Consider the following 21,469-nt stretch of genomic DNA (forward strand, 5'->3'; position numbering starts at 1 on the left):
AAAGAAACTAACAGGCTGAAAGATCAGTAATATAAGATCAACAAAATAGTGATTAATGATTTTTGTCATGAAGTCTATTTTCTCATCTACAATGTTGGAGAGTGTGCTTAATGTTTGATTTGCCCATACAGTGAGCGACACATGCTAGATTATGACTGTATATTTTAGCCAGATTTAGAACTGTCAAATTTGGTGTCATTAATTTATATATAAATACAATCATGACAATACTTGTAAATTTCAATTAAAGCATTGAAAATAAGTATGGATCTCTCAAATGATTGTCAAAATAATATTTTTTTTTAATTTGTCCAAGACATTTAAAATCATTAAATTACCAGCCTTTCATGCCTTTTTATTATTCAAGGAGTCACACCAAGAAACTATATCCCTCACTAAAATTCTCAGAAAAAGAGACCCCTAACTAAATTAACTAACTGTTATTTAACTAATTATCACTATTAAATTAAAATAAATAATTACCATGAAACTAGCAAACTTGGTTCCTCCATTTGCTCTACAATTCTGTTTCAACTGTTCAGATTGTATTCCCTCTGAATTCCGTGTAAATCAGCTACCTTTTGTTTATTGTATTAGTGACATCTCTCCCAGCACAGTGTCACACCAGTAGAAATACATCAATTATCAAATTATAGTCATCTTATACTATGAAGAATTATATATTCCATTCAACATTGTAGGCTTGCAACCCACCAAAAGTCCATTATTAACTCCTACTTTGACTGGTCAATAAAAATATGAGATTCTCAAAATTGAAATTAGGACTTGTTATGTAACAGAAATTCAATGATATATTTAGTAACTAAGTTAAGAAGATCCAACAGATCAGTATTTAATGTGATATAACTTCTGGTTATTATTTTTTGTAGATATCGCGCCTTGTCCATGTGATCTGACTGGGAATGCTTGTGATGTTAATTGTTGCTGTGATTTGGACTGTACATCAGATGATAGAGAAGTATTTTCTGGCTGTGTGGAAAGCTCAGGGAAGTAAGTATTAAGACATTTATTGGTTAGGCCAAATAAAAATATATGTGTGGTTCCAGTAACCTCCCGACCCTAGAACTTTTTTTTCATTTCGGAAAAATAATTTTTCAAACGATCAAATTTTGAAGATTGTGAATTAAAATAATAAAATTTGTAGATTTCTGTCATTTGAATTTCCATCAGAAGTATCTGTTATTGATAAAATGCAAGAATTCATAACAATTTGTTGTCAAAATGCAACAAAATTAACTAAAAAGGTAAATACTGTCTTTATTTTGAAACCAAACACTTTTAAAATGGCTGACTTCCGGTATTGACGTGTATAATACCGGAAACAATTTCGGTAAACACGATTTTTTCCGGATTTTGACTATCCAAAATAAAATTTAGAAAAAAAATAACTAAAATTTGCCGACCTATCGACCCTATTTTTGTCGAGCCTGCAACTTTTGTTGCAGAAAGCTCGACATAGGGATAGTGATCCGGCGGCGGCGGCGGTGTTAGCTCACTTCTTAAAAGCTTTATATTTCAGAAGGTGGAAGACCTGGATGCTTCATACTTTGTATATAGATGCTTCATGTTATGAAGTTTCCGTCAGTCACATGTCCAATGTCCTTGACCTCATTTTCATGGTTCAGTGACCACTTGAAAAAAAAGTTCAAATTTTTTGTAATGTTGAATTCTCTCTTATTTTAAGTAATAGGATAACTATATTTGGTATGTGCGTACCTTGCAAGGTCCTCATGTCTGTCAGACAGTTTTCACTTGACCTCGACCTCATTTCATGGATCAGTGATCAAGGTTAAGTTTTGGTGGTCAAGTCCATATCTCAGATACTATAAGCAATAGGGCTAGTATATTCTGTGTATGGAAGGACTGTAAGGTGTACATGTCCAACTGGCAGGTGTCATCTGACCTTGACCTCATTTTCATGGTTCAGTGGTTATAGTTAAATTTTTGTGTTTTGGTCTGTTTTTCTCATACTATATGCAATAGGTCTACTATATTTGTTGTATGGAATGATGGTAAGGTGTTCATGTCTAGCGGGCAGATGTCATCTGACCTTGACCTCATTTTCATGGTTCAGTGGTCAAAGTTAAGTTTTTGAGTTTTGGTCTTTTTATCTAATACTGTATGCCATAGGTCAACTATATTTGGTGTATGGAAATATTTTATGATCTTTATGTCAGTCGCGCAGGTTTTATTTGACGGTGACCTCATTTTCACGGTTCATTGCACAGTGTTAAGTTTTTGTGTTTTGGTCTATTTTTCTTAAATTATAAGTAATGGGTCAACTATATATGTTGTATAGAAGCATTGTTAGCTGTACATGTCTGCCTGGCATGGTTCATCTGACCTTGACCTCATTTTCAAGGTTCATTGGTCTTTGTTTAGTTATCTTGGTTAATGTTAAGTTTATGAGACAGTTGTAATAAAACTAAGCTTTATACTTAGGACTATCAACATAATATCAATGATTAGTATAGAAGGCGAGACATTTCAGCGTGTGCACTCTTGTTTAAAAGTATGTAATTGGAACCACACATATATTTTTATTTGGCCTTACTCAGTTTTACGTTTATTTATGGGTTAGAAATTTGAGACAGGCAGGTGTAATGCTATGTTTGCAAAAATTGAAAAATGAAGCAAATTTTTAGCTGTCTGGTTTCTGCATATACAAAGCTGAAACGAAAAAAGCATTTTATGGTACACAGTACGTACATGACAGCTATCCAATGATAAAAAACCAGAGTCAATGTCAAATTGTTAGGGATACAGGGATGAACTACATTTAACTACAAAAACCTCAACTCTTTCCTGTAGACTGCTGGAAAAGTATAACAAAAAGGACAAAAAAATAATTAACAGTCAAAAGTAGAAAAACACAAATACAGCTGTCAATGGCTGTATCAACAATGCTATATAATCAATATTACATTGTATATTATTGTATTACACAATGTGAAATTTCCTGATAAGTGCCAATGCACTCTAACAGGGGAAATAGAAAATACATTTATGATAGTGGCTGGAATCTATATTTGTCAAAATGCTATTAATTATCTGGTTGTTGACCATATTATTGCATGTATTGTGTTTGACAGTGTTGACGACAGAATCTGTGTACAGAAAGAAATTTTGCTGTTGGAGAATGCACCATTTCCAAAGAACTATACACAAGATGGATTGTTTTGTATATATTTCGATAATTGTAAGTTTTCAATTTAGTAGAAAAAAAGTAAATACAACCCAATATTATTAAGCTAGTAAATAGCTGCAAATATATCATGCTTATTCAGGACAAAATTCTTAAATAAGTTCTATTTTGGTTTTTGGGCGTGCCCTTTTCTCTGCAAGTACATAAATCATACAGAGTCTGGTACATTCGAACGCACCTCGATAGCAGCCACCATATTTGAGTACGCAAATGTTTTTCTCTAAACTAACAGAAATATGAACTAAAGTGACACAAACTTGTCAATCAATGAAAGCTTGAGTAGTTAAAACATCATGTCCAAGGAGGGATAAAAAATTTACCTAAATTAACTAAATATTTGAGTTTAAAAGGTACACGTATATCTGAATACCAATACTGCGATAACCAAAACAAAACAACAATGGCCGCCAAAACAACCCGATCTGAAATAAACACTGACGTAGAGAGCCTTGTTAAGTTTTTTAATGTAACAGAAACATATAAAAATAGTCAGAAATCTTCAAACGGAAAGATAATTCCCTTCGAATATATTGATAAGTCGTTCTACAAACAAAAAGGAAACTGTGCCAGCTTTATAACATCAAATACAAGAATTCATGCTTGGATATCAGCTCTCGGAGATCTTATATATAACCAGGAAGGCACAGGTTTTGATGTGGTATGGATTGATAAGAAATCTGAAAGTGAGAAAATTATACAAACTGAATTTGTTGTGTCCAATAAAGATAGCTTAGACTCTGATGATGACTTTCTTTACAAAGTCATCATATATCTTACAACTGGGAAAATTTTGATCCAAGGTAAAGATTGGGAGTCATTTTGCGATAAAATATTTGATGCCTGTAAAGAAGTAGTAGATCAGTTAATGAGTAAACTAGACAATCTTGACACGACTGAAGAAACTAATCCAAAAATTCTTCTTACATGTACCAGTTCAATGACAAATTCAGAGAAAGATAATGAAAATCACAAGACTAAAAATAAAGATAAAACCCTGAATAAAAGTGAAAAACATGGTCCTGTAACAAATGCTACAAACAAAGATGAAAATTATATAAATTTACCAGAACAGGTTGATTCAAATGAATTCCTGATGATTAACAACAGGCTAGACATTTTTGAAGAATCTTTAGTCAAAATCACTTCAACTCTGGCCAACACAATAGACATTTTAGGAACAAATCACACAGATATTCTGCAGGAAAATAAAAAAATCAAAAGGTCCATCTGAGACACTCCAACCTGAAATAAAACTTTTTGAAAATCAAATAAAAGAAAAAGATGATATGATTAGATCATTAAGAAAAGAAGTTCAACAACTTAATGAATTACAAGATACAAACCAAAAGAAGAATGCAAAAGAACTTAAAAACACAAAAACTGAACTTCAAAATCAGATCAGTGTAATCAGAGAAGAAAGAATTCAATCAAATATTGAAACTGAGCAACTTTCCCTAAAACTTGAACAGATACAAAATGATAAAGAAAACTTGAAAATGACCTTCAAAGAGCGAATAGATGACAAAGACAAACAATTCACAACCTTCAAGATAGATTTCAATCATTTCTGTATGATCGTGATGGAGAACCATGGAAAAAAACAAAAAGGGTAACTCTTCCTTCAACAATGATCAACAAGAAGAAGATTCTGCATCTAATCTTGATCTAACAGCTGAACACCAAAACAGCCCTGACAGAATGTCTCCCACAACTGATGAGAGAAAGACATCAACCCAACAATATTTAGATACAAACAAAAGTAATTCACACAATATCAAGAATGATGGGGACATACCCTATACAACACAAAAATCTGCAGTAAATGGTGCATATTTAAATAATGCAAAACTTGATATTATTTTCTATCACAATTCTATTGGCCACAGGGTAGACATTAAAAGATTGTTATCAGGATCTGGACAATCAGGTCTCAAACAAACAACATACAGAATAGAAAACGTAATTGAAGCATTAGATGATATTTCTCGGCAAGATCAATTATTATTCATGTCGGAATTAATGACATCAAAGTGAGAGATGATTCGGCAGAAGATATATTCCCTAGATACGAAGAAATGGTAAACAAAGCTTTAGGTAAAGCAAATAGTGTTGTGCTTTCTTTAGTAATCCCAACTGAATACACCTTGTTAAATAAAAAGAGTCAAGCATTGAATGAAATGATAAAATTAAAATTTGCAACAACACCTACATTACTTATATGTGAAAATAATAATTTCACAGCTGACAACGGAGATGTAATGGAAAATTTATACTCTGACTCCATTCGTTTGTCTATATATCAAGGCATTGGGGTTCTTGCTGGAAATATAAGGAAAACTATGTTTCCACACAGGCAATGGGAGAAAAGAGAGTGAGTCAGACTGATCATAGTACAAACTATAGAGGACGTACTAAGTACAATTACAACCACAGATTCAGTAATACAGGCTACAATAAAAGTCACAAATACAAGGGTGATAACAGTAGGAGACCAGTGTATAACAATAATTGGTATACTCATGATGATAAGACTGAACTTGGCCATTACAGAAATGATAGTATAAGAAAATCACTTGATTACGACAATTCATACAATACTGATGGAGAAGTTAACCACTACAGGAATTATGACAACAGTACATCTGAATACAATCAACCATACAGACATGAAATGGATAGAGACCTTAGCCAAAGTCAGATTTCTGACTTAGCGACCAGTATTGCATCCGCATTTGCAAATGTACTTAAATGTCATTAAATTCTCAATCATTGCACAAAAAGTGTGAAGACAATTATAATAGTTATCCTTAAAAAGAATATGTTTTTTTTTTTTATTTTTTTTTTTTTTTTTCCTTTTAAATTTAAGATAAATGTGAATATATACATATTGTTGATTCAGACCAGAGGGTCTTGTGTACTTTAAGTAAGAGAAAAAATACTTTAAAGTCTCATTTTCTTTTAACATAGATAGAGGAATTAAAAAAAAAATGTAAATACTAGATTTCTTAGTAAAATTTTTTTCATTATTTTTGTTTTTCTCTCTTAATCATTAATCTATTTGCTAGTTAAAGAGGGACAACTCTAGCTGTTTATTTGGAAAGCTTTAATCTGAAATTTTGCTATGTTCTAACTAATACAAAACATATTTCATTGTGGTACAACAATGAACGGTGATACATTTTTAAAAGAATTATACATTTGCTAATTGCATTAGATAATTAGGTTAATAAGAATCCTATCCTTGTTCTTGATGTTTGTTTGTTTTTTGTAACTCAAAAATATGTGTATTAAAGTGTCAAGAAATTTATCAATTACTTCATGGAATGTTAATGGTTTATTTAGAAAATTAAGTGGAGACAGGTTATGTAAACTAGATGATGAAAATTTAAGTAATGTAATGACATCTGATATTGTTTGCTTATCAGAGACACATGCCTCCTCAAAGGATATTTTATTTTATAATGGATACAAATGTTTTACTAACTGCAGACAGTCTAAAACTAATAGAGTATGGGGTGGTTTAGCCACTTTTATTAAAAAGGAAATTTTTCAAGGTGTTAAGTTAATTGATAAAACAATGAACGACATGATGTGGTTTAAACTTGACAAAAATTATTTTGGCTTTGAGAAAAATCTATTCATCTGCTCCATGTATATACCACCCAGTAATTCATCATACACTATGAGAACTAATTGTGATAAACAAATGTTTGAAAAACTAGAGCAAGATATTACCAAATTTTCTTTAGATAGTAATATTGCTTTAATTGGAGATTTGAATGCCCATATCAATGTTAGTGAGTCTGATTATATTACAAATGAAATTGATGACAGCCTAGATGATTTTTTACCTATAAATTACATAGCAGATGCTGTGCTTAAATCAAGAAGTACTGAAATTTCACAAAACACCAACAGTTATGCTAAACAATTAATAAAGTTATGCATTTCTGCTCAATTAAGAATTTTAAATGGTAGAACTTTAGGAGACTCCAAGGGAAAAGTTACATTTTTTAATCATAATGGAACTTCTATTGATGACTATTGTATTTGCAGCTCTGGGTTCTTGCCAAGTATCATAAATTTTTCAATAAATAAATTTGACCCAACAGTATCAGATCATTGTCCAATAACAGTTAATATCATGTCTCAAATAAATAAGCAACCCCCAGAAAACTTAAAAACTCCTTTAAAGTGCATAAAATGGAATAATAAATATGAAAATACATTTAAATTAAACTTATTAAAAACTGACTTCCAACCAATTATTTCTGAAATAGAAAGCTTAACTGAAATCCAAGTTCAAAATAACTTGGTATCCAGTGTGGAAGAAAAAATTAATGAAAATGTTTCTAATATATCATCTTTATTGTATAATGCTGCTTTTCTTGGCCCAAAACGATCCATGTGCAGTAATAACAAAAGTAAATTCCGAAAAGTCAAAAAACCCTACTATAATAATGAATGTGAAGCACAATTTAGAGCTTTAAAACACCATACTAGGAAATTGTGTAAAGAACCATGGAACAAGCAACTAAGATTAGAAGTTATGTCCAAAAAAAAGGTACTAAATAAATTGATACGGAAAAACTATAGACAATTTAGAAATAAAATGCCGACAAAAATTTTGGAATCAAATAATTCTTCAGATGAGTTTTGGAAAACTGTTAAAACTTTAAAGAAAAAAGAATTGAACGATCCTAGTTCAAACATTCAAGCTAAAGAATGGTTTGAATACTTCAAAAATCTAATGAATACTACCCATGACAAAAATTCTGATTTCAAATCATGTACTGATGATAATTTTTTGAATAATTGTAACAAAAATTTAAATGTTAGGATAACTGCAGAGGAAGTGCTTCTTGATATGAAAGCCTTGGAAAATAAGAAATCGTGTGGTTCTGATGGATTAACAAATGAAATGTTGAAAATATCTTGTACTATGAACGTCAACATGTATGTAAAACATTTAACTTAATTCTTTTTACTGGTATATATCCTTCTAAATGGAGAGAAAATTACATTAAACCAGTATTCAAAGGAGGGTGTTTTAATAACCCCTCAAACTACAGAGGTATAGCACTTTCTAGCTGCTTAGGAAAATTTTTCTCAAGAGTTTTATATAACCGTTTAGAAAAGTATTCAGAAACTAATAATATTATTTGTCGTGAACAGATTGGATTCAAAAAAGGATGCAGAACTAGGGATCACATCTTTACTTTAAAAACTATTATTGATAAAGCTTTTAAATCAAACAAAAGAATATATGCATGTTTTATTGATTTTAAAAAAGCTTTTGACACTATAAATAGAGAGGCTCTGTTGCACAAACTTGCTGAATATAACATAAATGGACCATTCTTTAACATTCTGAAAGATATGTACAAAGAAGTTTTATTTGCAGTTAAAGTCACTGAAGGCATTACTAATATGTTCCCTTCCACAGTTGGAGTAAAACAAAGCTGCATTCTAAGCCCTACCTTATTTTCTTTGTATATAAATGATTTAACCTCAATGTTTGATAACACATGTGATCCTGTAACATTGCATGACATAAAATTGTCTAGTCTTTTATATGCTGATGACTTAGTATTAATATCAGAATTTTCAGAAGGTTTACAAAATTGTCTAAACAAGTTAAATACTTATTGTGAAAAATGGAACTTGACTGTCAATCTTGACAAGACAAAAACAATGATATTTAATAAAAGTGGTAAAAAACTTACTAAAGACAAGTTTGTATTGAATAATGAAGTAATTGAATGTTGCATAGAATATAAATATTTAGGTATACTGTTCAAGCCATCAGGAATTTTCACTAATGCTGTAAATCTCCTCTGTAAAAAAGCTTCTAAGGCATTGCTTTGTATTAAAAAAATACTCTACTCAGATAAGATGGATGTTTTTTCCCATATGAAACTGTTTAATTCCTGTGTTAGCCCAATATTACTGTATTGTAGTGAGATGTGGTCACTAAATATTGTGAAGAACAACAAAACTCTTGAATCTCAATACTTATCTATGGAATCAGTAAAAATCCAGATCAAATTTGCGAAAGGTCTTCTAAATGTTAATTCAAAGGCAGTAAATACAGCTGTATTAGCTGAATTGGGAATGTACCCTATTGGTATACAGGCCCTTAAGTCTTCTGTAGGATTTTGGTTACATATTTTAAAGTCAAATGAAAATGAGTCTTTATTATATAATGTTTATAAAGCTAACAAGCAGTTAAATGATGGATTTGCTTCAAAAGTTAAAATGCTACTTTCAAAATTGAATTTCACTCATGTTTGGGAAAATCAATGTACCTTTTCTAAAAAACGATTACCTTTAGCCCTCATGCAGAAACTCAATGAAAATTACATTATATTTTGGAAAAATGTCTCTTTAATGATGATAATTCAATAAATGGAAATAAACTAAGAACCTACAGAAAATTTAAAGTGAAGTATGAACTAGAAAAGTACCTTTTATTGAATTTAGATAAAAATGTTACAAAAAATTATGCTAAAATAAGAATAAGTAATAGTATGCTGGCTGTTGAACGCGGTAGATACAACAAAACAGCTTTAGAAAATAGAATATGTCCTTTATGCCATAAAGAGGTGGAAGATGAATTTCATTTTGTCATAACATGTTCAGAAATTAATAAAACTAGGATCAAAATGTTTAATGAAATTTATAGTATTGTTCCCAGTTTTAATTCAATGAGTGAAGAAAACAAATTTGATTTTATATTTTCCTGTGAAGATTGTGATATTTTACTTATTATTGTTAATTATATAAGTGAAATGTATAATGAGAGAAACAATTATAATGTCATTATATGAACTGTGTAATTGACGTCTCAACTTATAATATTATATATAAGCATGATATTTGAATTAATAATTTTAAAGAGGAGGCATGATGTCAAAAATAGTATTATAATTAGAATTAATAATCTATAAAAAAAAATTCTTTCAATGCTACATGTTTGTAGTGTTAATTGAAGTCTGGAGCTGGCATGTCAGTTAACTGCTAGTAGTCTGTTATTATTTATGTATTATTGTCATTTTGTTTATTTTCTTTGGTTACATCTTCTGACATCAGACTCGGACTTCTCTTGGACTGAATTTTAATGTGCGTATTGTTATGCGTTTACTTTTCTACATTGGCTAGAGGTATAGGGGGAGGGTTGAGATCTCACAAACATGTTTAACCCCGCCGCATTTTTGCGCCTGTCGCAAGTCAGGAGCCTCTGGCCTTTGTTAGTCTTGTATTATTTTAATTTTAGTTTCTTGTGTACAATTTGGAAATTAGTATGGCGTTCATTATCACTGAACTAGTATATATTTGTTTAGGGGCCAGCTGAAGGACGCCTCTGGGTGCGGGAATTTCTCGCTACATTGAAGACCTGTTGGTGACCTTCTGCTGTTGTTTTTTTCAATGGTCGGGTTGTTGTCTCTTTGGCACATTCCCCATTTCCATTCTCAATTTTATTTAATGTCTATCGTTTCAAGTGTAATTAATATGCCTGTCTGTCTGTTTGTTTTTGTTTTTGTTTTGTATTTTAGTAACAATCCTATTGTTTGGATTGGCTGAAATATTTTTAATAGGTTGTTAAACATAAAATGAATTGTTATGCATGTATTATTAGTTACACAGTGTGCAATTGTCCTAATTCGAGAATTTATCGGGTCAATAAAATTCATATCGGGTGAGGTGAAGCCAAACCCAATATGAATTTTATTGACCAGATAAATTCTGTATTAGTACAATTGAACACTGTGTAATGAATTTATCCTGATTTTGTTATATTACATATTATTATATTCAAATTCAATATTAGGACAATATCAACCAAATATATTTTAGATATTTAATCTAAAACTGTGAAAAATTAAAAAAAATATTAGAACTATAAAGCAACTCAAATTTTATTTTTTTATTAGGTCAATGGTATAAGGGAGGTAATTCCAATTGACGAAATAAATAAGGGAGATAATTCCAATTGATGTAATAAAAAATTGTACTGAAATTTATTTTGAAAATGCCTGTACCAAGTCAGAAATATGACAGTTCTTGTCCATTCGTTTTTGATGCGTTTTGTTGTTTGATTTTGCCATGTGATTGTGGACTTTCCGAATTGATTTTCCTCTGAGTTCGGTATTTTTGTGATTTTACTTTTTATTAGGACAATATCAGCCAATCAAATTGCGAGAAATTACTCTAAATCAGGATCATCACTATTATTTGAGCATATGATAGGACCTTCAAACTTGTTATGTAAGAAAATGAACAAAACACAACTCTGAGAGATCACAAACATTTGACCTTCACATATATGAATCTGCTTATAGATTAGGGGCCGTTCCATACAAACATACATAAGGATCATCTCATAATTTCGTATATTTTTTTCAAGTGAAAATGTAAAAGAAATTCTTAAATGACTTCAGATAATTCACCTGTTGTATAAGTGCCTTCCCTGGGTACCATGGATGTTTCAATAGAATCGCCCTTGCTCTTTATTAATATTTAACAGAATTGAAATAATTTATATTTCAGATGATGAGAGGAATTATTACAACATACCAAGTTTAATCACAGACACAACAATATTTGGAAACTATGTCAGTAAATATGCTGGATATAACTATGCCACTCAACAAACTGGACAGTCAACTATTAATAACTTTTACAAGGTATTTAATGTACTGTACAGCTTAGGTGCTGAAGGACATATGACATCATGTGACATGTTCAGGGTTTCCCCGGGGGCAATTTTCTTTTTTTCGTCACCTTTATTCCCAAATCAAAATATGTTTTGCCACTTTCACTTTTATTTTTCACCAACTAACAACTAACATCAACATATTTTACTTTAAAATTTTCCTTCTTTCTAGCAAAAAAAATAATTAGTTTGCGCCATTGTTGTCTATGATAATTTTACATATCCTTTTTATGCCCCACCTACGATAGTAGAGGGGCATTATGTTTTCTGGTCTGTACCTCCATCCGTTCGTCCTGCTTCTGGTTAAAGTTTTTGGTCAAGGTAGTTTTTGATGAAGTTGAAGTCCAATCAACTTGAAACTTAGTACACAGGTTCTTCATGATATGATTTTTCTAATTTTATTGCCAAATTAAAGTTTTGACCCCAATTTCACGGTCCACTGAACAAAGAAAAAAAGGGTGCGAAGCTCAGGTTAAAGTTTTGGTTAAGGTAGTTTTTGATGAAGTTGAAGTCCAATCAACTTGAAACTTAGTACACATGTTCCCTATGATATGATCTTTATAATTTAAATGCCAAATTAAAGTATTGACCCCTATTTTACGGTCCACTGAACATGTAAAATGATAGTGCAAGTGGGGCATCCATGTACTATGGACACATTCTTGTTTTAATCTGTTTTGTAATGAATGAATTGTTATATTTCTTTCGACGATAATGAATTAGATCACAACAGTTTGTTTTCTTTCTCAAAGTGCTAAAATGGCGATAGCCAGCAGAAACCCTGGACATGTTTGTTTTCAATAGTTTTGTTTTATGAATACTTAAAAATAAAAGGTGTAGCTAGTTATGGTGAAAAGGAAAGAAGGTTCTATAAGGATTTAATGCATTTGTATGACCTTTCAGATGCCAAAACATTATTTTTCTGACAGGAATAAAATCAGTTAATAATTTCAATAAATATCGGGTAATCTCTTGGATCTTGTGGTATATATATTTAATTGTTCACTCAGAAATAAGTCTCATTTTTACACTAAGCCTCTTGCTGCAAGTCATACTCAATTTGTGCATAGTTTACAGGTTAAAGATTCTGATGATCTCTACCATAAAAAAAATGTTCCTCATAAAAATGATATTTTGTGTTTCACAGGTTGGGGATCCAGTGTACATTGTTTATCAGAGTCTCACCACTGGTTTTCTTGGACTTCCTAGCTCTCTTACATCAACAGGTTGTTCTAATAGTCCATTAGGTAAGTCCAGCGTTGCAGATAGTAATAATAGTCCAGTATGTAAGTCCAGCGTTGCAGATTATTATAATAGTCCAGTAGGTTAATCAACTAACAGTAAATTAGTCTCCTGGCAAGAGATCTTCATCTAGATAGATATATGAAGAAGAGTGCCGAAGAGACAACTCTCCATCCAAGTCACAATTTGTAAAAGTTAACCATTATAGGTCAAAGTATGGTCTTCAACAAGGAGCCTTGGCAAACACAGAATAGCAACCTATATAGGCTCCCAAAAATGATTATTGTAAAACCATTCAAATGGGAAAACCAGCAGTCTAATCTATATAAAAAAACGAGAAACACTTATCTAGTCCATAATAGTTTGATATATCTTTTCAATTTTCCTTTGCAAAGATTTTTTTTCCACAGTTATTAAATATTTTCAATTATTACATTGGTTGCAATGAATTACATTGATTTCCCAGTGAAATAAAAATCGATAATTTCACATGTGTAATAAAAGTGGTTATTTCACTCCTCTGATTTCATACAACAATATGCATTGTCAAAGTTGGATCAAAGCAAATTGTAAACATGAAGAAAAAGATATAGTTCCTTACATTTTCTACTTTAATTTTCATAAAAAAAAGCCATTTGCCAATGTAATAAAAAGTATTACTTATCAAAGAATTTAAATATCGAAAAGTATTTAACTTGTGACAAACTACACTGAAATTAACTCATATAGGCATACACAAATTAATGTGTTGTTCTGTCACTCGTAAAAAAAGTAATTTCTATTTGAATTCTTCTATTAGCTATTCTATATTTCTTGTATATTCGAATGAGATATCTGATTTTGTACATTCTTATTCACCAATATTTTGAAGTGATCTGTAATTAGCGTAACTTACGTGACTGTATGATATATACCATATTGATAAAGTTGAAACATATTTTGTGATATTGAATTTAATTTATCACAGACAAAACACATTTTGTAAGGTACAAAAAAAATGTAACCATAGGGAATATCTTGAACCTTTTTGAATTTAATCGTTCAAGAGTTAAATTTCTTTGTTACCCAAGTTTTAGAATAATAGTAAATGTTCCATTCATTAGAATTGTATTATGCAATCTGAAAAGGACCATGACAGATCATGTTAGATTTGACTCTATACATTTAAAATGTATTTGTGATCACCTTATACTATATATATGTCTCTTTTATTTTTATATTTTGTTATTTAGCAAGTGCATTATATTTTGGTTGCCAGAATATGAATGTCACTTGGTAATAGTAGTTTGACAAATCATGTAAATTGACGCTAATTTGGGATAACAATGTATTATTCACTCATTTCAGCCTATTTGAAAGATGAGACATCTTCATGTGTTAGACAGTTTACCACATTAGACCAGACTACCTGTGAAAGTACATCATTGAGTGCTCTGTCGTATTATACAGGATTCAGGCTTGTAACAGTAAGTCCACATCTGCTGGTGTTTTTATGCCCCACCTACAATAGTAGAGGGGCATTATGTTTTCTGGTCTGTGCCTCTGTTCGTCCGTCCGTCTGTGCCTCCGTTCGTCCGTCCGGTTAAAGTTTTTGGTCGAGGTAGTTTTTGATGAAGCTGAAGTCCAATCAACTTGAAACTTAATACACATGTTCCCCATGATATGATCTTTCTAATTTTAATGCCAAATTATAGTTTTGACCCCAATTTCATGGTCCACTGAACATAGAAAATGATAGTGCAAAGTTCAGGTTAAAGTTTTTGGTCAAGATAGTTTTTGATGAAGTTAAAGTTACATCAACTTGAAACTTAGTACACATGTTCCCTATGATATGATCTTTCTAATTTTAATTCCAAATTAAAGTTTTGACCACAATTTCACGGTCCACTGAACATAGAAAATGATAGTGGGAGTGGGGCATCCGTGTACTATGGACACATTCTTGTTTTTCCTCATCTTTTTAGCCTATTGAAACAAATTTAAATTCTGCTTTCATTTGAAAAATAGGAAAGATTCACCATGTTTCCTCGTATGTGTGATAAGAGTTTTATTTTCCAAAGGTCACCTGTGCTTTGTGGACCAAAATCAAACTGACTGCTTTGTAATACATTAAGTTCTCATTCATGTTAAAAGTAAAAAAGTTTTGATGTATTTTAGAAATAGAATAACACAAACTCTGCATGTTTAGTAAGAACTTCTCAATTAGGATTTTATTTCTCTTAAAAATCGGTGTTGAAATTTTTATTTGTTTTAAGGCATCATTTTAATCAGTATTTCCAACAAAAAATGAAAAAAAAAAACCAAAAAAAACAATGTTTTCTGTTACGAAATTGATCACTCTCCAATCTTGGGGGATGTTGTTCACATATGTTATCTGTTTATGTGTTTTCAGACTCCTTATTTATTTACGTATATTGTTAATGGAACAGTTATTACAACAACAACACAATCTACAACCGTGACAACCACCACCCCGTCACCACCAGGTACGTGTAATTACACAACACATAACATCTGTTTTTTTGTGTATTTGTTACACCAGGTATGTGTAGATACACAACAAATAATAACTCATTTGTTTATTTGTTAGACTATATTATATTCTTTATGACAAATTTGCATGTTTCAAAGTTTTATTTCACTCATACTTCAGTTCAAATACTTTGCATTTATTTTTTAAAACTAATTGATATATATGATAACTATAAGTCTCATAATTGAATTTTTATCTTCTAAAGTTATTTTGCTTCATATATTTGAAATATGGAAAATTGACAAAGTGTTTAATATTTACACAGTGTTTAATTAACAAACGGAAAAAGGGAAGTTTATTCAGAATATTAGGATAACAATGATAAACATATAAGCATGTTTAAATATATTATATAATACTGATGCTAGACAAAGAAATAAATACTAACTCGATCTAAATTCATTATGTCAGCAAAAAATCAATGTAAAAATTAAAAAAAAATGAAGTTTAAATATTTGAGCATTTATTTTAAGGATGTACAATGCATGTGTTTGTATGCAAAATAGAGCTTTAGCTATTATTTACATGTATATATGTATATATATATATATTTATATATATATAATTATAACACAGTGCATGATTCAGATTTGCATGTTTTAAAATTTAATAGCTTTTCCTAACAAAAGTGAAATTAGGATCCAAAATGATGTAATTTCACATGAATTCCATGAAAAAGATGACAATGAACTTTTAAAATTTTTAATTTGAACACAAAAAAATGTTAATAGTTATTTCATGGAATGAATAGGGGGATAGTCAAAAATTTACATCCCAACAAACAATAAAGTAATTGAATTAAATAAAAAGTTGTGTGTTCTTTATGCTAATTACTTGGTTGGTGTGTATCCAAACAGTAGTGTGTGGTTTTATATGTTTGGTGTGTATCCAAACAAGAAATCTGTGTGCATTTTGTGTGTGTTTTTTTGTTGGTGCGAATCCAAACAATAGTTCTGTGTACATATTGTTTGGGGTGTGAAACCAAACAGTAGTCCTGTGTATTTAGTGTATGTTGTTTTGCTATTCTGTATTTTATATTGTGGTGATTTTCAGTTTCAACCGATAATTCAACAGCAGCTGTGACGGTTCCTACAACCACGACTACTGCTGCCACAACTACAACAGGTAACAGCACTCTAAAAAAACACACATGAGTGAACTCTGCACTTAACAATGATAATCTACCTAATACGATGTTTATGCTCAAATTCAGCTGATTTAATCGATTGAAGTCAGTCCATGTGCATAATCCATGGTGAAGGCATGTTTCAGATAAACTGTATGAAATTTGATGTTAATCTGGTCTTTTAAAACATCTGGGTACAAACATCTGCTATTGAAAGAATTACAGTAGGGTAGCTACAAATAAGTTTATGAAATTTCTACCAAAAGAACAGGATGTTAACAGAGTTTTCTCCTCTTAAAACACTGGACAATAAGCAAACAACACTCATAATTTTGATATTATCCTAAGTTAAAATCTATTTTCAGCAGACCAGTAACTACAAATATAATCACATGCATGTGCTAGGCTAGTTTTTGTTTTTGTGTAATATGACACAGCCTATTTTAATATTTAGCATAGTTAAATTGTAGATTTTTAGTCCTCTTACATTAGGTGTACATACATAACAAAGTTTCAGTAATACTGCATGAACCATTTATGATTTTTATCTTTTTCAATAATACAATGTACTAAGATTAGAAGTATAAATTTAATTGTTTTACATAGGAGCCAAATGAATCTTTAAGATCAATAACTTTTTGTCATTGCATAAAGGAGTTAAGCAATGTTAAGGTTTTGTAAAAGCAACTAAATATATCCACTGAAAAAGTGAAAATGTATGGGAATACATGCACAAATAGTACATATTATAAATTTGCTTGCATAGTTTCATAGATATAGAAGTCCATTACCAGGAGAGATATGCAACCTTCTCTATATAGTAACAGAGATAACAATATCCCTATATCACTGTGTTCTTTTAGAATCTTTTGAGATACAGTCTTAAGTCTGCCACAAATGGTGACATTGTGATCTTCGAAATCTCTAGCACAGCTTGTTTATTTATTGAAATGAATGAAATTTCCCTGATATTACTGACAAAATAATAATAAGACTTTTGGACAGGGAAGCTTCCAACAAAATGTCTAAATTATTCATTGTTTTATGCTGATTTTAATTTTATTTTTAACATCAGTCTAATTGCATGCAAGAAGTGTTTACATATGATTAACTAGTGGGAGCAGTAATAAAACTAATTATTTATGCCCTTTAACCTTTGCAGATACTAACATTACGACTACTGTAACTATAGTAACCACAGAACTACCAACAACAGGTTTGTAAGGACAGTAGATCGCTAGCATGCTTGTCCTTACCTTGCCTAACCCAAAGCTTATTATCCACCATCAAATGTACTAATTTACATTCCACCATCAAATGCACTAATTTACATTCCACCATCAAATGTACTAATTTACATTCCACCATCAAATGTACTAATTTACATTCCACCATCAAATGTACTAATTTACAATCCACTATGAAAAGCACTAATTAATATCTTTATTTCAGCGACATATGTATGTTCAGTTTAAACAATTAATTTTAGGTTCAACTGGTTTAATCACTTAGCCTTTTGTGCCTGTACAATGAACAGCTATCTGAGTATCTTGGCCATGAGTTTTTAATGTTGCTTGTCTTTGTTAGAAGATCAGTTTAGTGTGTGTGGCTTGTATGAACTGTTGTTTTGTGGAATATTTATGTTAGCCCTTTATTTTGTATAATGAGAACATAAAATGGAAAGTAATTTTGATTATAATTTCCTTGCTGTATTCATATAAAATTTCCATTTAAAAAAAAAATCTATACCCAGAAAATAATTGATTGAACATTTTAAAAAAAAATGGATTAACAGTACACTTAAAAAATGATACCACCATAATTGAGAATAAAAAGAGATGTGTGCTAAGCTTTCTGAGGGAGCAACCCAACAACACAACCAAACTGAAGACACCAAGAGATAAACAGATCAACACATACATCAAAGACAATCATTTGACTTATCAAACTAGGATAAATTCAACAAAAACTACAAGAAATCTGCAATTAATTCTGATTGTTTGTAAAGAAAGAACAACAACCTGAGATATGAAACCGGTTTATTACACAACATGTTACAGAGTTTAACTTGTTCTGGTAATACTATTGCATTGTAACAACCTGAGATATGAAACCAGTTTATTACACAACATGTTACAGAGTTTAACTTGTTCTGGTAATACTATTGCATTGTAACAACCTGAGATATGAAACCAGTTTATTACACAACATGTTACAGAGTTTAACTTGTTCTGGTAATACTATTGCATTGTAACAACCTGAGATATGAAACCGGTTTATTAAACAACATGTTACAGAGTTTAACTTGTTCTGGTAATACTATTGCATTGTAACAACCTGAGATATGAAACCAGTTTATTACACAACATGTTACAGAGTTTAACTTGTTCTGGTAATACTATTGCATTGTAACAACCTGAGATATGAAACCAGTTTATTACACAACATGTTACAGAGTTTAACTTGTTCTGGTAATACTATTGCATTGTAACAACCTGAGATATGAAACCGGTTAATTAAACAACATGTTACAGAGTTTAACTTGTTCTGGTAATACTATTGCATTGTAACAACCTGAGATATGAAACCAGTTTATTACACAACATGTTACAGAGTTTAACTTGTTCTGGTAATACTATTGCATTGTAACAACCTGAGATATGAAACTGGTTTATTACACAACATGTTACAGAGTTTAACTTGTTCTGGTAATACTATTGCATTGTAACAACCTGAGATATGAAACCAGTTTATTACACAACATGTTACAGAGTTTAACTTGTTCTGGTAATACTATTGCATTGTAACAACCTGAGATATGAAACCAGTTTATTACACAACATGTTACAGAGTTTAACTTGTTCTGGTAATACTATTGCATTGTAACAACCTGAGATATGAAACCGGTTTATTAAACAACATGTTACAGAGTTTAACTTGTTCTGGTAATACTATTGCATTGTAACAACCTGAGATATGAAACCAGTTTATTACACAACATGTTACAGAGTTTAACTTGTTCTGGTAATACTATTGCATTGTAACAACCTGAGATATGAAACCAGTTTATTACACAACATGTTACAGAGTTTAACTTGTTCTGGTAATACTATTGCATTGTAACAACCTGAGATATGAAACCGGTTAATTAAACAACATGTTACAGAGTTTAACTTGTTCTGGTAATACTATTGCATTGTTAGTAGGTGTGGGAATAAGACATTGCTACTTTGTATTAAGACTTAGATTATAATCCATATTTCTCTCTACTAGAAATGGACTATATTCTGTATTTCTCTCTACTAGAAATGGACTATGTTCTATATTTCTCTGGACATACGACTTTGGACTACCGGTATTATCTGTATTTTTCTGTACTCAGACTTTGGAACTCATACCACATTTTCTTATATCTATAAGGGTAATACTATGTATTTCTCACTACTAAAAATGGACTTTATTCTGTATTTCTCTACTAAAAATTGTTAATCTTTGTTTTTCTCTCCACTAAGACTTTGAACTAATCAGTATTTTGATTCTCTGTGCTTAAACTTGGGACTTTAATCTGTTATATTTGATTGTATTATGTCTTTTGGCTAAAGCCTTTAATTCTCTTTTCTAAGACTTTTGACTATAATATATATATATATAATAATGTCTCGTTTCTAGAATCCATAATTACTACACTTTCAGTTTGACTTTTGAACTGTAATTAGAATTTCTCTGTACTGACATTAGGGACTAAAATCTGTATTTAACCTGAAACTTTTGAGAAGAGTAGTAGTAACAAATGGCTATCAATGGTATATGCCTTATTTCAATTTAAGTACATGTGAAAAAGGTGATAAATGTTAGTTATTTCTATATGGAAAATAATATACACAAAATTCATGGCTTATTATACTTTATTGTTTTTTTGTTATAGTGTTCTATCTGTACATTGTTTTCACCTTTTAAATTTAATGTTTAACAATTTATAAAAGCTTTCTGCAGGACTGATTTCAAAATATTTACATGCATTTTAATTCCAGGTTTGATGTCTTTCAATAAAATCAGAATTTTGTTTTGGGCTCTTTGTGGCTATAGAAATGAGTCTGGCAACATTTTTTTATCAATACCCTGATTATGTCTTTGTATGATTTCAGTGGCTCCATCTCCAATTGACCTGTACAATAACACGTACACAATAGATATAGGACTATCTACAGTACAGTGTAGAGACAGCGCTGGCAACAACATCACATGTACCTTCCCCACAGGGTCGGTACCAGCTCCAACATACAATACAGTTACATCAACTTGTCAAAATGTTGTTACACAGGTAATATATAATATGTCTGATATCTGTGTCTTCAACTGTCTTGTTTTAAAAAATGCCCTAAGTGCAGCAATATGCAGAAAGATTTTGAATAATATGCAATAAATTCGCAAGGGTTCACAAGGACACTTGGTATTGACAGACATATCCAGTAAAATACTTTTTGTACTAGTAAAATTAGTATAATAGGTGACAAAATGTTGAATAGCTAATGTTTCAGTAATTTCTTTCTACTGGTTAAATGACTTAATTGAAGTTTCAGTAGTATCTTTAAATGCTTGATTGACTTAATTGAAGTTTCAGTAATA

At 30.7% G+C, this 21,469-nt stretch overlaps 1 protein-coding gene across 4 annotated transcripts in view; it reads left to right on the forward strand.

Moving 5' to 3' along the window:
• Positions 1–21,469, forward strand: part of LOC143083806 (tectonic-1-like) — a 28,373-nt gene that overhangs the window by 1,022 nt on the left and 5,882 nt on the right. The window contains exons 2-10 of one of the 4 annotated variants that reach the window (XM_076260176.1): positions 891–1,011; positions 3,114–3,220; positions 11,777–11,913; positions 13,090–13,189; positions 14,532–14,650; positions 15,577–15,670; positions 16,771–16,842; positions 18,006–18,059; positions 20,989–21,164. In XM_076260176.1, the coding sequence (XP_076116291.1) occupies positions 891–1,011; positions 3,114–3,220; positions 11,777–11,913; positions 13,090–13,189; positions 14,532–14,650; positions 15,577–15,670; positions 16,771–16,842; positions 18,006–18,059; positions 20,989–21,164 (980 nt within the window). The remainder of the gene's footprint in view (positions 1–890; positions 1,012–3,113; positions 3,221–11,776; positions 11,914–13,089; positions 13,190–14,531; positions 14,651–15,576; positions 15,671–16,770; positions 16,843–18,005; positions 18,060–20,988; positions 21,165–21,469) is intronic. The other 3 variants (XM_076260177.1, XM_076260178.1, XM_076260180.1) reach the window with 3 other exon arrangements.

This window comes from Mytilus galloprovincialis, chromosome 7, assembly GCF_965363235.1.
Source record: "Mytilus galloprovincialis chromosome 7, xbMytGall1.hap1.1, whole genome shotgun sequence".
NCBI classification, from domain to species: domain Eukaryota; kingdom Metazoa; phylum Mollusca; class Bivalvia; order Mytilida; family Mytilidae; genus Mytilus; species Mytilus galloprovincialis.